At 32.9% G+C, this 17,207-nt stretch overlaps 1 protein-coding gene across 1 annotated transcript; it reads right to left on the reverse strand.

The window, feature by feature from the left end:
- Positions 1-5,066: 5,066 nt before the first annotated feature.
- LOC141704751 (F-box protein At3g07870-like) lies at positions 5,067-5,888 on the reverse strand. Its single transcript, XM_074507934.1, has 2 exons — positions 5,670-5,888; positions 5,067-5,558 (listed from the first exon to the last, which is right to left on the reverse strand). The coding sequence occupies exons 1-2, from the start codon at positions 5,886-5,888 to the stop codon at positions 5,067-5,069; spliced, it is 711 nt and encodes a 236-aa protein (XP_074364035.1).
- Between the last annotated feature and the right edge of the window lie 11,319 nt (positions 5,889-17,207).

Raw genomic sequence — 17,207 nt, forward strand, 5'->3', positions numbered from 1 at the left:
AAATTGTCTAAAGAACATATATTTGGTTCATAAGATAGAGATACAATTCGTTTCACAAAAATAAAACTAATATTGTACTTGGTAAACAGATTGCTTAGAATCTTCTGAAAAATCGTCAATAATTAGTGTTATAACTTTTGAGTTATTAAAGAACCATTTTACCTTCTGTTGTAAAAATCGGAGATCGGGGAAGATCGGTCTAGCTACCGATTTGGGATTAGTTGAAAGTCGAGGATTAATCGAAATTGTTAATCGGAGTAAAAATCAAATCTATTATAATATTAAATTATATTTAATATATTAGTTATTTATTAACAAATATATATTTATTATATCATAATTTCTATAAATATTCATATTTAAATTAATATAGTATTTCATTTTAATAAATAAAATATATATACTCCAATAAAGGAAAATTCGTAAGGATTAATAAAATTTCAAAAATCGAATCGGTCGAGTGCTTTGTAGGAGATTAATCGATTGAATAAAGGAATTTTAGAATACTATTTTACCCAAGTTAAGACCGACTTTCAAAAAGTTGGGATTAATAACTCTTCGGTGAAAAATGAAATGACTAGGTGAAAAATGAAATGACTAGGTGAAACTCGAGTTAAAAATCGTGTTTTACAAAAATCAGTCATCAAAAAAATTGAAATCAGTCGATTAAAAATTGGGTTAATTGGTAAACAATTGGATTCACTAGTAAAAAATTAAAAAAATATATATATATATATATAAATAAAAAATTAAAAGTATGAATCCGGTAAATACGTGAAAAATCAGGTTAGTTGGTCAAAAATCAGACTCATTGGTAAAAAATATAAAAAAATATAAATCAAAAAATTAAAAGTATAAATGATAAAAAATTAAAAAATATATATTATTCTCTTAAACACATAATTACTATTTAAACTTTCTTAATTTTTCATCTTAAATTGATCTCAGTTCATAAGTTACATCTCAAAAATTATATTTACTTTAATAGTGGGACATATTTAAAATTTTTTAATATAAATATAAATAATAAAAATTGTATATGTATAATCAAAATAAATAAACAATTACATATATTAATATTTATATCTAAAACTAATATTAAATTAGTTCTAATTAATGACTCAGTTAATCATTTTGATCAATCCCTGATTAGCCGATTAATCACTAGACGTGTGGCTGTAATTCAAGTCGGGCGGCTCGCGAGTTCGCCCGGCTCGAACTCGTTTAAGTGGGCTTGACTCGGCTCGTTTAGTTAAACGAGCCGAGCTCGGGTAGAGGTTCCGGCTCGTTTAATTACTCGAGCCGGCTCGGCTCGACTCGTGAAATTAAACGAGACGAGTTCGGGTAGAGATTTAGGCTCGATTAAGTGTAAAATTAAACGAGCCGGCTCGCCCAACTCGTTAAATTAAACGAGTCGATTTCGGACAGAGGTTTAGGCTCGTTTAACTAAACGAGCCGGCTCGACTCGACTCGATTAATCTCGGCTCGAATTACGCCCTGCTCGAAACTCGGCTCGCTCGGCCCGAATTACAGCCCTAACTAGACGGTCCCGCTACTGATAAAGTCCAATTTCCAATTTTTACAAGACCGGTTAGAAATTTCTATATTTTAATGATTAAATACAAATTAAAACTGGACAAATATTGTTTTTAATATATTTGATTAACTTACTAAATAATAAGTAAATAATCAAGTGAGATGAATATTACAATTAATAGTAGGACTGTAAATGAGAAGAGATGTTCGTAAACGAAATTCAGGATTGACATGTTTACGTAAACTCGATTCGGTTCAGTATTCTAAACGAGGGCGATCAAGAATATGAAAATGAATTCGAATGAATAATTGAGCCGAGCTTTTTGTTTGCTGGATTCTGACTCGGCTTGTTTAGCTCGTAATCGACTCAGACTTGACTCGAACTCGACTCATATAAAGTTCATATATATTATAAATAATAAATTATTATTGATCACTTAAATATTGTTATTATTACATTTTTCTCATAATTTAATAATTTTTTTTAAATATTTTAGAAAATTTGCTTGTATTTCTAAATTAAACACTTAGTTTTTTCATAATGAAACTATCCAATATTGTTACCAACTCATCTCCAATTTTTAATATTTTTATAAAATCATTAAATAACTTGTGATTTATAAAAATTAAACTTAAGCAAAATATCTAAACATAATAACATTTCGACATGGACATTTTAAAATATAACGTACAAACTCTCTTTCGCTCTCTATTGAGTAGCCATCTCAAAATAGCCTCAATCTTGTTTTTCTTGATTTAGTTTCCATTTTTCCTTGGTTACCAATTTATTTGGGTTTGTTTAGTTTCTCCTTAATTGTGAGAGTTTGGTTTTTATTTCTTGTTGGTCATATGTCTGGGATTACAATTCTGCAGAAATTTCATGATATTGATTAAGTGATAAAGGTTTTATGATGATGCATCTATGGTTGATTGCTCAAAACAACAACTGAAATATTACAACATGTACATATCTCTTTAAAAAATTACTTGGTTGCCTATCAAAGAACGAAGGATTCAACAACGATATGATCATACGTTTGTTCAATTTCGATTATATGTGTAAATGCCGTATATTATTGAATTTTTTTTTTTAAAAAAATAAGTAATGTATGATTTCTAAAATTAAGAACTCAAAAATTTAAAATAAAATTGTTTATGTTCTTAAAACACAACTTGAAAAATAAATGATTTAGATTAGAAATTATGGGTAGAGTGTTTGTATATATATCATTATAAAATAAAAACTAGTATTTGATCTTGATGCAATTTGTAAAACTAAAAATTATATTTTAAATTCGGTCGAGTAAAAAATACATGTGAAATATTAGGGGACAACTCGAGTTTGTTCAAATTCGGCTCGAATTCATATAATAAAGAGCCGATCTTGAACATCACTTTCCGTTAGTTTATTAAATTCAGCTCATCTAAAAAAAGAAAATTAAGCTAAACTTGATCTGGACGGCTCAGATCCGTTCGTTTGCTAAATTTAAATATGTCATAGTTGTAAATAGCATCGTCGTGTTCATAAATTTTTTCTTACAATAAAATGATATAATAAAAAAGGAGTTAGGTTCAAATTTACAAAAATATCGCTAATTTGTAGTGTTTTTTTATATTAAAATAATTTAGATAAAATAGTAAACTATGTTTTAATCCCATGTGACACCCCAGGCAGCCTCACATTTAGGCTGTGTGACCTCCAAAAGTATACCACCATATACAAACTCGAGCCCGATAAACTTGGAATTTGAACATTTGCATCAATTACAAACTACAACGAGGCTTATGAAATTGTCAAGTTTTTGCAGTGTCTTAATTTGAGGATGATTACTGGAGGGGAAAAAATCACTGTAGCATATTAATTCCCCACAGGGCGAACTTGTAATGTGATACTCAAACGACCATTTCTTTAATCATAATGGCTGAGTCAAAGAAGTTCACATATACAACAGCACCTACTTTGTTAGAGTTTCCCACAAACTCCAGGAACATAGGCAGTTAATTGAACAGCAACTTTCTTCGAACTGAAAGTACACAAACTTCCATAATGGCCTTTGGATCATAAACTAAGCAATGAAGATTGTCATAGACACATACTACATCATAATTCCTAACTATTAAAATCAAGATATCGAGAAACAAGTTGAAAATCAAGATAAACCAGAGTAGCCCTAAACAGCTTTAAAGCTTTCAGGATACATTTAAATCCGATGAACAACTTTGAGCTTCTAGCGCAGACAGAGCAGCGAGAGCACTTATAGTATATGTTATCAGACACAGTTTTAAGGTTTAATTAAACTGGTTTTTGTGATTTTCTTTCACTTTCACATACATAACCCCGAATGAACTTATGCATTTTTGTCATTTGACTTTAAACTTACTTCTTAACCCAACTCGCTTTGGTTTAACACTCAATTTTAGGGAAATACTAACATCTACAAATGAAAAGCCACTCTAAAAGAAATATGCCTCTAAATCTTACAGTTCTTCCGTGTGGATAACTTATACAAGTAACATAATGTAAGATAGGATTACAAATGTAAAACCAGCTGTATAATTCAAACTGCAACTTAGCTAACAACAGAAGTTATAACAAGGCCTTCCTAAATGAAAAATTTAAAGTATGACCACCAAATTTGACCTAAAACCAAAGCCCAACAAAGCTAGGCCAAAGCTGAATAAATAAAATAAACTATACCCATCAAGATGAAAGGGGAATAATACTATGAATCATGAAAAACAGAATCAACAAGAGCAATTTACAAGCATACAACATAAAAATCATTTATATGATATGTAAATGTTATAAAAATGTCAAGCACTGCCAAAGTTATCTCGCAGCCTACAGTAATTATTAAATTTTGAAATTAGGAGTACATACAAATATGAGATAAACAACTAGAAAAGCTTAAAACATAACGGGTTCTTGAAATGGAACTAGTTATAAAAACCTTGTATTTTTGCAGTAAAATAATTGCAATGTTCAACAACTTAGATTACTCGGCCTTAGTACTCGGGAGACTGCTCGGACTCGGCCCTATTTTCGATCCTGTTTTGCTCTACTCGGTTATATGTCACTCTTCTACTTGAGGAGACTCCCATCTTTTGACGCCCTCCAAGGTGAAACTCCTCTCTAGACTGATAAAACCGGGGACATAAGTCATCGCACCAAATGTGAGAAACTCACCCTCTGGGAAAATGTGATGTTGCAATGTTTTATGTTGAGGATGATAAGTGAACAATTGAAGTTGGTCACAATACATTAAGATGTTGCCATCTTTGAGAACCTTAAGAAGCCGAACCATGTCGGTATTTATACCTTCATGTAACGGAGGATTAGGAGCTGGAAAGCAGGGGTGCGGCACTTAGGTGCTGCACTGCGCACCGGGTGCGGACTGGTGCGGCGGTGCGCGGGGGTGCGGCGTCATACGTATGTGGTGCGCCACCCGGCGTATCACAGTATTACCTGGCTGGGATTCGGGGGAGTGCGAGAAAGGGGGTGCGGGAGGGGTATTTATGGTCATTTTCAGCTATTGTAAAACAATTATAACCAGCCCACTAGGAGAGAGATACGTCGGGAGGGAGAGAGAGAGAGCTCGGGAGGGAGAGAGGGAGATGAGTTTTTTACTCCAACTATCTTCCACGCCATAATCTCTCTTCACCCAAATGGAAAGTTCAGAGTATAGTGTTATATCACATATACATAAGCAACCTTTAAGGACTCCCAAGTTCCTAAAATGATTACGGACTCCCAAGATGCTAAAATGATCTGTATTCCCAGGAGCCTGTGGAGGAGCTTCCATTGGACGAAATAATTCTCTATCCAAATCGAAAGCACATATTAGTTCACCAGCTAACCAATGGAGGCGGCCACTGACATAGTGACCCCTATCATGTTCATTCAGATGGAAGGGGACATGCCCTAGATCTCTCCACATGCCAGTTCCAAGCGTATAAACCTCGCTCCCTAGGTCATATTCAGTTGAAGGAAATCTACCCTTATAAAAACGTACAATCTTGTACTGTTGGTTCGATTCAACAAGTCCAAAGCCATAATATCCCTTTAAATATGATACTCTGGTGTACTCGGAATCTTGAAGGTGTATGTACTCTTATGTAATTGGATTGCATACATATGCTGAATCATCATAACTATCTTCTAAGCATATTAACCCATTAACTGATCCAATTAACCCCACATAGTCTCCCAAGGCAAGTCCCGGGGAAAATCTCATCATAGGCTCGTGATGAATATCATGTTGGTGATGTTGGTCATCTAGTTCAACCACTGCAAGGTCACCATCATTGTCATCATATACGTCCTCGGCGTCTCCTTGATGAAGTAAAAGCATTTTAGATGATATAGAGAGATGCAGACGGGAAAAAAATGGTTCTGAAATTATATTACACCATCTTTTGCACACGCTTTTGCATGACACTATTGTCCTCAAAGGAGTTCTTGATATAATTTCAGCAATCAATTCTTCTGGTAAGTCCATAGTGGAGAATTTGTCACCGCACAGCTTGCATCAAATAAAATAATTCTTTTCAGTGAAGAAATATATCATTGACTAATTTTATAAATCTCAAACAAAACAAAGAATCATTATGCAAATGCACCTCTATCTTCATTCAAATTTCCAAAATAAATAAAATTCATATATCATGATTTGTTAAATATTAGCTAGGATATGACACAAGTGAGATGATGTCACAATGGTGACATCATAATTAATGTAGCAAGAGGAGCCACCAAGTGACAAAACCAAGGTTTAAAGAGAACCTATGTTTTTTTATATAAAGAGACTTACTCTTCCTTCTTGTATAACAAAGCACAACAGAAAATGCAGCAGAAGTGGTAGTATATACAATACACACAGTTCACTGTATTCTTGTGTTCATTATCTTAGTAGAATAGACAATACACACAGTTAAATGTACTCTTGTTTTCATTATCTTTCTCTGCCTTCTTTTTCTATATTCAGTCATATATACATATAATTGTGACATGATTATATTTCTAAAGAAAATCATGTCTTGACTTAAATTTATTAACAATTAACATACTAAGTCCCAAAGTATTAAAAATTTAATAGATTAAATGGCTTGATTTAGAATCAAATCTATTTTGACCGAGGCCAAATTAATATAACCCTTTTATTCTTAAAACTTTCATCCTGATTCTAATTGGAATATTTCCCCGGTGATGAGCTCTAGTGATGCGCTCTTCAATCCAACATACAAGTGGAATTCGAAGGGGGGTGTATTAACACATACATAGAGTAATCCAGAAATTCTTTTATATATCTAGCTCTGAAAATTTTAAATTAATAATTCTTCACTTAGTAATCATTGAAAAGTTTGCTAATTAATAGAATCGCGAAATCTAATAGTAAGATATGAAAAAACAAAGTATACAATTCAGAAAATACCACTTACAAGAGCTTGGAGTAGAAAGAAGAGGCAAGGCTACGGTTTCGTGCAAAGTAGAAATTTGGAAGCACACACGGTGGAATTGAGAGTAGATTTCGAGCCGAAGGAACTCAGAAGCACATGCGTTGGAATTTTTTTACATGGTTATGTATAACAATTCATTTCTATGTTTGCTACATGGCATTGGGATATCAAGTCAGTAAAGTACTCTATACTAGGAAATAGGCGGCGTATTGTATGGGCCTATAATATTTTTGGTCCGAACTTCAAGTTAGTAAAAAGGTCGCGTTTCGTGTAGGCCTATAATATTATTGGTCCGAAGTTCAACTCATTAATTATGTTCTAATCGAAAAATGTAAGAAAACTACTATTTCAACGTCCTCGTGAAAAGGATCCCAATTTATAATGTCGTCGGTAGTACGGTTATAAAAAAATAAAAATGATACTTTATCTTTAATTTCTCACAATTTCCAAAATCTATCATATTTATTATCTACTCTTATCATTAAATGATATAACATGTAAGTTCGGTTTTTGAATCAATATTTAAGGAGCGTATACTTCTACATTTTAAAGCAGGTTTCTTCGGGTAATACCCTGTTGTAAATTTCACTTTTTCTTAAATTTTCCTTGTCATCCATTGTGGTGCCTTCTCCGGAAAGGAGTACTAACAATGACTCTTAAGAACACTTGCAATGAGGGAACAAAAAGTAATTAACATATATATATAATCATATAAATCCGTGCACAAATCAGAACCAATCCTTAAAATAGAATCTCATAATCATGTGAATTCTGCTGCATAACCCTAAATTTTAAATAGATTTTTAAAATCTAAACATATATACATCACTTTCGTATGCTTAAAAATATTTTGAACATATGCTTAAAATTCAGACCGCAGAACCCTTATTATGACATTGTTCTTTAACTATTTTCTCACCTACTTTGTAAATAACTGAGCAGTCCTATAAACAATTAGTCTTATTGCACAATTCATATCATTGACAGAATCAGATTAAGAAAATCCTATGTTATCTTGTAACGTGTATAGAAAAGGAGTCACATTGGTTCATTTGTAAATGTGTACGGAAAAGGCAAGATCTTTGGTAAACATAATAATTTACCCACTAAATTAAAAAAACCTAAGCATCTACACTCTTTATTAATAAGCGAAACCATGTATAATTTGGTGATAAAAATAACAAAGTACCAAATTTAGGTAAAGTTGACTTCTATTCTATATCAACTTTGTTTTTAACACAATTCGACTTCTATTCTTTGTAAATTTTATTTTGTTTTTAGTTAGTGTTCATCCAATCGTCTTTTTAATTTATAAAATAAAAAAAAATTGAAACGATTTGTAAATTGTATTAAAAATTTATTAAGTTACGTTAAATTAAGTAGAATAACTTATATTTATTTTTAATTTTAGAAAAACTAAAAACTACTAACACGAATTGACTTATATTTTCTGTAAACTTTATTTATTTATAAATTATATTAAAAAATTACTAACTTACGATAAATTAAGTAAAATAAAATATATTTACTTTTATTTTGAAAAACTAATAACTAAAAAGTAAACTATTAACACGAATTGACTTCTATTCTGTGTAAACTTTATTTTCTATAGTACTATTTTAATAAATAAATAATATTCTGGGAGGAGAATTTATGATTATGCGTCCTGAGTCAGAGCCTCTCGCTTAAATGCGGTTTACCTTGGTTCAATACTATTGCGTGAGCCCGTAGGCTTACCCAGTGCGCACCCGAAGCCCGAAGGGTAGTGGCTGCGGGTTACCTACGATAACAAAATTATTGATTTAACGATCGTGTTTGTTACTGTCCATCACAACGTTTATATACTTTAAATTAAAAAAATATATTTTAGTAGTAACAAATTAATGGCATGTATTTAGATTATATTTAGTAATGTTAAATTAAGTTTAATAACATATATTTACTTTTAATTTATAAATTAATTTTTATCGATAATTAAGTAATATTAAAACTATATTAAAAAGGCTAATTATAAGATAATTATCAAAATATATTAATTAATATTAAATTGTCTATAAAACATATATTTGGTTCATAAGATAAAGATACAATTCATTTCACAAAAATATAACTAATATGTTAGATTTTTTTTATATCAAGTAAAACAATGCAAAACTAGAATTATAGTCGAAAATTTCATAACTGATTCGATTCTTTTTAACTACATAACTATTTTTTGCAAGTACTAATTTAAAATTTGATATTAATATATTAATTTTAAATCGTGTTTCGCACGAATTATGAATAATTCTCTACAAATATTAATTCAATATTTTTAGTCTCAGTCTCATGTTTCGCACATGTTATCAACTATTTATACTAATAAGCGAAATCATGTTTAGGTCCCATGGGACTCACTAGAAAATTATAACTATTTTTAAAATTTTATGTAATAAAATATCAAATGACAAAAATTAACTTTTATTGTCCTTAAATTTTTATTTGTTACTGAACATCCAAGCGTCGGTTTACTTTAAAATAATCATATTAGTAAGTTAACATGTCAGATTTATATAAGTAAATAATTAGGTGCATGCATAAGTAGAATTATACGGTGAAATTTTATAGTTACACTTAACTTTGATTTTTTTAACTACATATTTTAAAAGCATTTTATATATTATATTTAGATCTGTATTTTGCACGGATTATGAGTTTAAATTTTATGCAAATAATAATGTTATACTATTATTTTTTAAGTTCGGCAACAACCTTTATTACAAACCGCCAACAAAAAAGAATATAAAAACATATCTTTTTGAAATTGTTCTTTTAAATTTTTTATTACTACTTTTCAAGGAGCATAATAGTTTCATTACTTTCACCTTACCATCATATTGAAGTTGTTCTAGTCCCCCTGTAGTCAGTTTAATAATCTAAAAAATACTTCTCTCTATGTATTTTCTAACATTCATCAAGTCAGGTTTAACTAAATATTTTAGAACTTCCATTAATGCTTTTCAAACTTAAGAATAACTTAATGAATACATTAATCCATAAAATTAATGTTAGTCTGAGTCCCCTAGTAAGCAGGATGTCATACTCTGTTATGTCATTGATATCAGATCCATAAAATTATTATCCTTTGAGTTCCGATTTCCTCCACCAGCTTTTATGTGGGCTATGGCCCAAAATTCCCCATCCCCAATTTTCATGGCCCTTCCTATCCATTTCAAAATTTTGGCCCAAAATACCCCACATATAAGGCGTTACTGACCCCACAACAGCCTGTTGCGCTAATCCTTGTGACGCATCACCTTGGTTTTGCTATATATAGTGCCTAATATGACATTTTTTGTAGCGCATCAGGTGTTTAAAAAAAAAAAGAGATGGGGCAGACCATTTGCAGGGGTAGGGAGGGCTAAACATCTTGAAACTGGGGTATTTTGATGATTATCATCTTTTTTGTATGCCAATGAACAATTATCATTTGAATTAAATCCTTTGATTTTTTTTTCTGTCTAAATTCAAAGGGAGGGAAGATATCATTGTTTAAGAAATGATTCATTACTTGTCTAATTATTAATAAGTGATGAATTGCTGGCCCGACCCTCTTATATGGATAACTGCTTATACAACTAAACTGTAGCCTGTTTCACGCACAAGATAAAAACTCACCTGCATTCAGGCGCTCCATTTGTCCAGACACTGCTGCGTCTCCAGTTCTCTACATCGCTCTCTTCAGTAACATTTGAATAAAATGGTGATTTTTTAGACGCTTTCTTCAACATGTTTTTCCGTGTATGGGCTATTTGGTTGCGAACTGCAGATATGTTTAACTCATTACATAAGCAGTTCCCTGTTTTCCTATCCTATATGCAAATGAATGTTGCACCCTGTCAAGTACAAACAAATCTATGCAACACTGCCTCATATGACATAACACGTCCTTTTTGTTAGATATTAGTTGAATAAAGACGGTTGTGATATAAATGGGCTTGAAAAGAGTGACTAACTTGACATCTCAATTTTAATTACTTCAAATTGTTGGAAAAACTTAGAGAAAAAAGAAGACACCTACATTTTGCAGAGAACTTGTACTGCTATATTTCTTGTTTTCTTTTCCTCTCCTAAAACTAAAGGTAAACTAGCCATTATATAGGCTTTACAAACATATTAAAACTAACTATTACTAAAACTAACCACTACTAATTAATGGGTAAATTACATGTCCATAATTTACTCCATAACTCCACTACCCCACTACTAAACAATTCTAAAATAATATTTTTCTCTAATAATTAATCATTGCTAAATATCTAATAATTAAATAAACAAATAATTAATAACTAAATTTAAGATTATTCCAACATTCACCCCCATAATCTTAAATTTACGAAGCACTTTCTTTTCGCCTGTGATGCACTTCTCATCACCATCAATTTTGATGCACTATCTCATCAAAAACACTTTGGAGCACTTTCTCTCCAAAAACACTTTGGAGCACATTCTCTCCACAACTCTAAAATAAAATTTCTTTCATTGCCTCTTGAGCCATGATATCTTTCTCATTATTTCCCCCGCTCATGTTCCTCCTTCATTTTTATTCTTGCTTCTCTTTCCTTTTCCACGTACCATTTCATCTTGATATTTCACTAAATATATATGGAGAAATTTTTAATACCATTTGAAATCTCAGATAAATACTTAATATATATATATATATATATATAAATGTATGTATTTTTATAAGAGTCTCACAAGCCTTATAACATATAGCTCTGATGCCATGTTGAAAAAACTTAGAGAAAAAAGACACCTACATTTTTGAAGAGAACTTGTACTGCTATATTTCTTGTTTTCTTTTCTTCACTCTTAAAACTCAAGGTAAACTAGCCATTATATAGGCTTTACAAACATATTAAAACTAACTATTACTAAAACTAACCACTACTAATTAATGGGTAAATTACATGTCCATAATTTACTCCATAACTCCACTACCCCACTACTAAACAATTCTAAAATAATATTTTTCTCTAATAATTAATCATTGCTAAATATCTAATAATTAAATAAACAAATAATTAATAACTAAATTTAAGATTATTCCAACACAAATTACAATACCAACTGTGAAGACTATCTAACCAACAAGATTCACATACTATTAAATTTAGATTTGCTTTACAGATTCTAGAGAATAACTTAATTCACTGGTCACCATATAACTTAATTTACATCACCCGAAAAAAGTGCTTGCAGAATATGCTTTACCAATCCCGTTTCAGAGGCTACTAGATCTCACAAATTATTGTGAGAGGCTAGGATGCAGAGCATACACAAGTACATTTCCTGAAATTTTGGATGACATGAAAAGTAATAAAACAATATTAATGTTGCAGACATAAATATTACTCTAAGATATTCTCTAAACATGAACAAGATTCTGTTAACTAAGACTAATAATAACTCTTGAATAACACCTCAATAACTCTTGAATGGTGAAACTCCACAGTTGTTAGTAGGACAAATAATTTAGGACGTACGATTGAAAACAACATAAGAAGGTAACTGAATTAAATTACTGACAAATAGTTAATAATTAGCAAGGTGAAATAATATTGAATACATACAACACAAAACATAGGGGCACAGGGGTATCATAACCTTCTAATTGTCATTGTCTTGGATGAGTCGATGTTCATGTAAGGTCGACCTGAATAAGCCAACTCAACTATGTGCTATTGTGTGCATTATTCTCTCTTTTTATGCACACGAGAGGAACTGCTTGTGATAGGATTAAACATTAACAAATTCATTGTATGCTAACAGATTACTTCGATATATATCTGCACAATGCACATATGAATTTTCTGAAAATTGTCAATGATTAGTGTTAACATAAATATTTGGGTTACTAACAAACCATTTTACCCTTATAATGAAATTTTTGTATTTTTTGTAACTACATTCAAATTAAAATTTGAGAAATGTTCGTTTGATAAAATTAGTTAACCATTTACAACCACAAATTGTGAACTTTAATATTTTTGCATGAAAATTGCTAAATCTTTACTTGTGTCAAATTGATATCTAATTGTTAAATTTTTCAACAGTGCTTTACTTCCGCGTCCCTTCCCGTTTTTTAAAGTCTGTTTCGATTATAAATTTATGCCTAAAAAATGTAAGCATAAGTTTAACCCATTGAAAATTAGGATTCAGGTATGAAATTGGGTATTTTTGAGTTTATAATGGAATGATAAAATTAAAGGGAGCATTGGTTGAATATAGATTGAGTGACGAATATGTTGGTGTATATATTGTGAACAGAATTTGGGGGTAGGGGCCTAATATCTCGATCCCTGGTTCCAATGATGTACCCAACCGAATTCTGCAGATTTTTACAAGATAAAACAAAAGGGGAGAGATCAAGAAAAAGTAGAAGCTGGAGAGATGTGTGTTTGCTGTATTTGTAGGCCTGTGTATGCGGTTGTTGATGTATGTGCAAGTTAATTATGTGTGTCTGTTGTGCTAATAATGGGAGAGACGGGACAAAGGAATGCATTTGATGAGTATATATATAAAGTTTGTGTGTGTGTTTGGGTAGAGAAAGAGGGATGGGAGAGAGATAAAAAATCTTTATTATGGCATTACTATGATCACTAATATTTAACATGAAATTTGATGGAAAGGATGAGCCACCATGTTGGATCTATCGAATCTTGGCCCCGCGTTTTATGATATTAATTAAAAAAGTACGAAGAGAACATTAACCTTAATCGCTACGGCGCAAGCGATTCAAATCCACGTCTACTACTGTATTCCCTGATTCTCCTTGGACGAAGTGTGGGCTTCGATCTCCCAAGGTGTACCTCTCCCAAAGCTCCAAAATTCCAAAACCCTAGCTGGCTCCTTGAGAAAAACGCCTGCCTCTCTCAAACCCTAGGATGTGATTTCATTTTTTGTGTGTTAACCCTAGCTTTAGAATAATGAGAATATTTATAGGCTACAGTAGGGATCATGGACCATTAGGTCAGGCCTGCTAATGACATTCCGTGCCAAGCCCAGTGTCATTAAATATTAATTCAATCCACTAAAGAATTAATATTTGCACTACGTTTCCTAATTCCGTAAATTAATTATTTAATTCGGCTCCCATATTAATTTTTTATAAATTCCCCATGTTTAAGATATCGCATGTCCATTAATTAAATTAATTTCTTGATAATTAATTTAATCAATATGTCTTATCCTTGATCATCCACTCAACCTTATAATTATGCAAGAATAAATCTGCCTGCAAGACTAAATCATATAGAGAAAAGTCTTGCACCAATATGTACCCAGCAAAGTTCTCCAGAGGAGACTGTGTTATAATAACAAGGAGCAAAGCTGCCGATATTGTAATAATGGAAGAACAACCAAAATTAGAGTCAAACTCGATGAAGATAGAATTTCTGAGCACGTTGCCAAGGAGTAAGAACAGCTGCTAGAGAACAAAATCCCGAAGATATTGTTATCTCTAAAAGAAGGAATAACACAGTTAGATCCTAAAGCTGGAGAAGACAATAGGACTGCACGCATTGCAGAAGAGTGGGAACATCTGATTGTCCTGAAGTGACAGATGATTGCTTGTATGGCTGTAGCTTTAGATATACCCAACTGCCTTCTCCAAATGATCTCTCAGATCTTCTGTTGGCTAGTTGCTGCATCCTGTTCTGGGCCTTACATAAATTATGCTCGAGTTTGTTATCGTTTGCTCCCTTTGCTGTAGACTCCTATCCAAAGCCTCCACTGCAGTAGATCCTTGAAGATATGGTCTATGAACAGGTGGCATGAACCCATAGACAATTTCAAATGGTGTCTTCTTAGTGGCAGTATAGTAGTTAGAGTTGTACCAGAATTCGGCTAAGGGCAACCAGTTTGCCCATTCTCTAGGTTTTTCATGGCACATACATCGCAAGTACCCCTCTACACATCTGTTTAGCACCTCAGATTGACCATCTGTCTGAGGATGGTATGTAGTTGACATCTTGTGGTTAACCCCTTGTAGCTTCATCAGTTCTGACCAAAAGTGGCTTATGAAGATCTTATCTCGATCTGAGATGATGGATTTGGGTGAACCATGTAATTTATACACCTGATCCAGATAAGCTTGAGCTACCTTTACTGCATTAAAAGGGTGTGAGAGAGCTATGAAGTGTGCATATTTGCTCAACATGTCTATGACGACCAATACTACTTCTTTTCCATGTGATTTAGGCAAACCTTCTATGAAGTCCATAGTGATTTCTTCCCAGATGTTGTTAGGCATAGGCAGAGGCTAAAGCAGACCTCGGTAAGCACTCAAATCTGCCTTACATTTTTGGCAGGTGTTACAATACTTAATGAAATTTATGACCTCCACCTTCATGTGTTTTCAATGAAATAAGGTCTGAACCTTTCTTAACGTGACTTCAATGCCAGAGTGTCCCCCTCGAGGAGAAGAGTGCATCCAAGAGAGAATAGCTTGATTTGGATTCTAATCATTGCCTACCACCATTTTCTTTTTCTAGTAAGAACCCCTTGATGCCATTTGTAGGAAGGATGTGATGTAGGATCTAACTGTAGCTCCTGGACAACCTGCTTCCAGTGTGAATCTTCACTCCAGTGTTTTCTCAAACTGTTCATCAAATCAAATTGCACTGATGAGACACTCATAGTGTATAACTGGGCATGAGTTATTCTGGAGAGTGCATCTGATACACTGTTTTATGATCCCTTTTTGTACTCTTACCACAAAATCGAACCCCGCTAACTTTGATAGCCATTTTTGCTGAAAAGGGGTGGCAAGTTTGTGATCCAGAATATACTTGATACTTTGCTGGTCAGTCCTAATTGTGAACTGCTGCAGCATTAGGTAGTGCTGCCATTTTTGCATAGTAAAAACTACTGCTAAGCTCCCTTTCATAAGCTGAAAGCATAGCATTCTTTGGTGAAAATGCCTTGCTTATAAAAGCAATGGGATGCCCCTCTTGCAACAATACTGCACCCATGCCCTGTCCTGAGGCATCTGTCTCAATTACGAAAGGTTTAGAAAGATTTGGTAGTGCAAGTACTAGAGGTTGGACCATGCCATGTTTCAATTCTTGAAATGCTTTTTCTGTTGTTGCATCCCACTTGAATGCTTCCTTCTTTAATAAGTTAGTGAGGGGCTTTGTATAAACCTCCTGTAGTATCCCGTGAGGCCCAAAAAACCTCTGAGTTGTTTCAAAATCTGTGGAGTAGGCCACTGTATAACATCTTGCAGCTTTGCCGGTTCAGTACTCACTTCTCTTGCAGAGATTATATGCCCCATATACTGTATTTCAGTAGCTCCAAATGAACATTTTTTAAGATTGGCATGAAGTAAATTATCTTGCATCAATTGCAAAACCTTTTACAAATGTGCCAAGTGCTCAGGCCAGGACTTATTGTATACTAGAATGTCGTCAAAGAAAACTAAAACTCCCTATTTTAACAGTGGTTGGAAAACAAAGTTCATAAGTGCTTGAAAAGTGGATGGGGCATTGGTTAGCCCGAAGGGCATTACTAAGTACTCGAAGTGTCCAAAGTGAGTTTTAAAAGCAGTCTTATATATATCACGAGCATGCATTCTCACTTGGTGGTATCCAGATTTAAGATCTATCTTAGAGAAATATTGTGTACCTTGTAGTTCATCAAGAAGCTCTTCGATAATGGGAATAGGGAATTTTTCTTTAAGAGTAGCTTTGTTTAGGTCCTATAATCCACCCACATTCGCCCTTGAGATTCCTGGAACACAACAGAGTAGTTTTGCAGCAATTCGTCTAGATGTGAGTATGTTACTTGATGTGCAGCTGTCATAACAGATAACTGGGGAGTGTGTAACATGGTACAAGGAATAACTTGCAACATGGACAGTTTTCCTGCATTCTTAACCAATTTATCCAGCTTCTTTGAGTGAATCCCAAACGCTTCTTATGCCGAACTTCTCTCAGTTTCACTTTCTTTCCCTTGTAAGTGAACTGCATAGTAAGATTAAGAAAATCCCAACCAGTATATACCCAACACCATATCACTGCCACTGAGTGGTAACAACAGAACATCAACTTCAAATTCCACTCCATGGATCCTCCACGTGAACCCCTTAGTCATGTGATTACATTTCAACTGGTTCTTATCTGCTACCTTTACCCATATAGAGGCTATGGTTTCTATTTTGCAGTCAAGCC

Source organism: Apium graveolens, unplaced genomic scaffold (assembly GCF_009905375.1).
Source record: "Apium graveolens cultivar Ventura unplaced genomic scaffold, ASM990537v1 ctg8210, whole genome shotgun sequence".
In the NCBI taxonomy this organism is placed as follows: Eukaryota; Viridiplantae; Streptophyta; class Magnoliopsida; order Apiales; family Apiaceae; genus Apium; species Apium graveolens.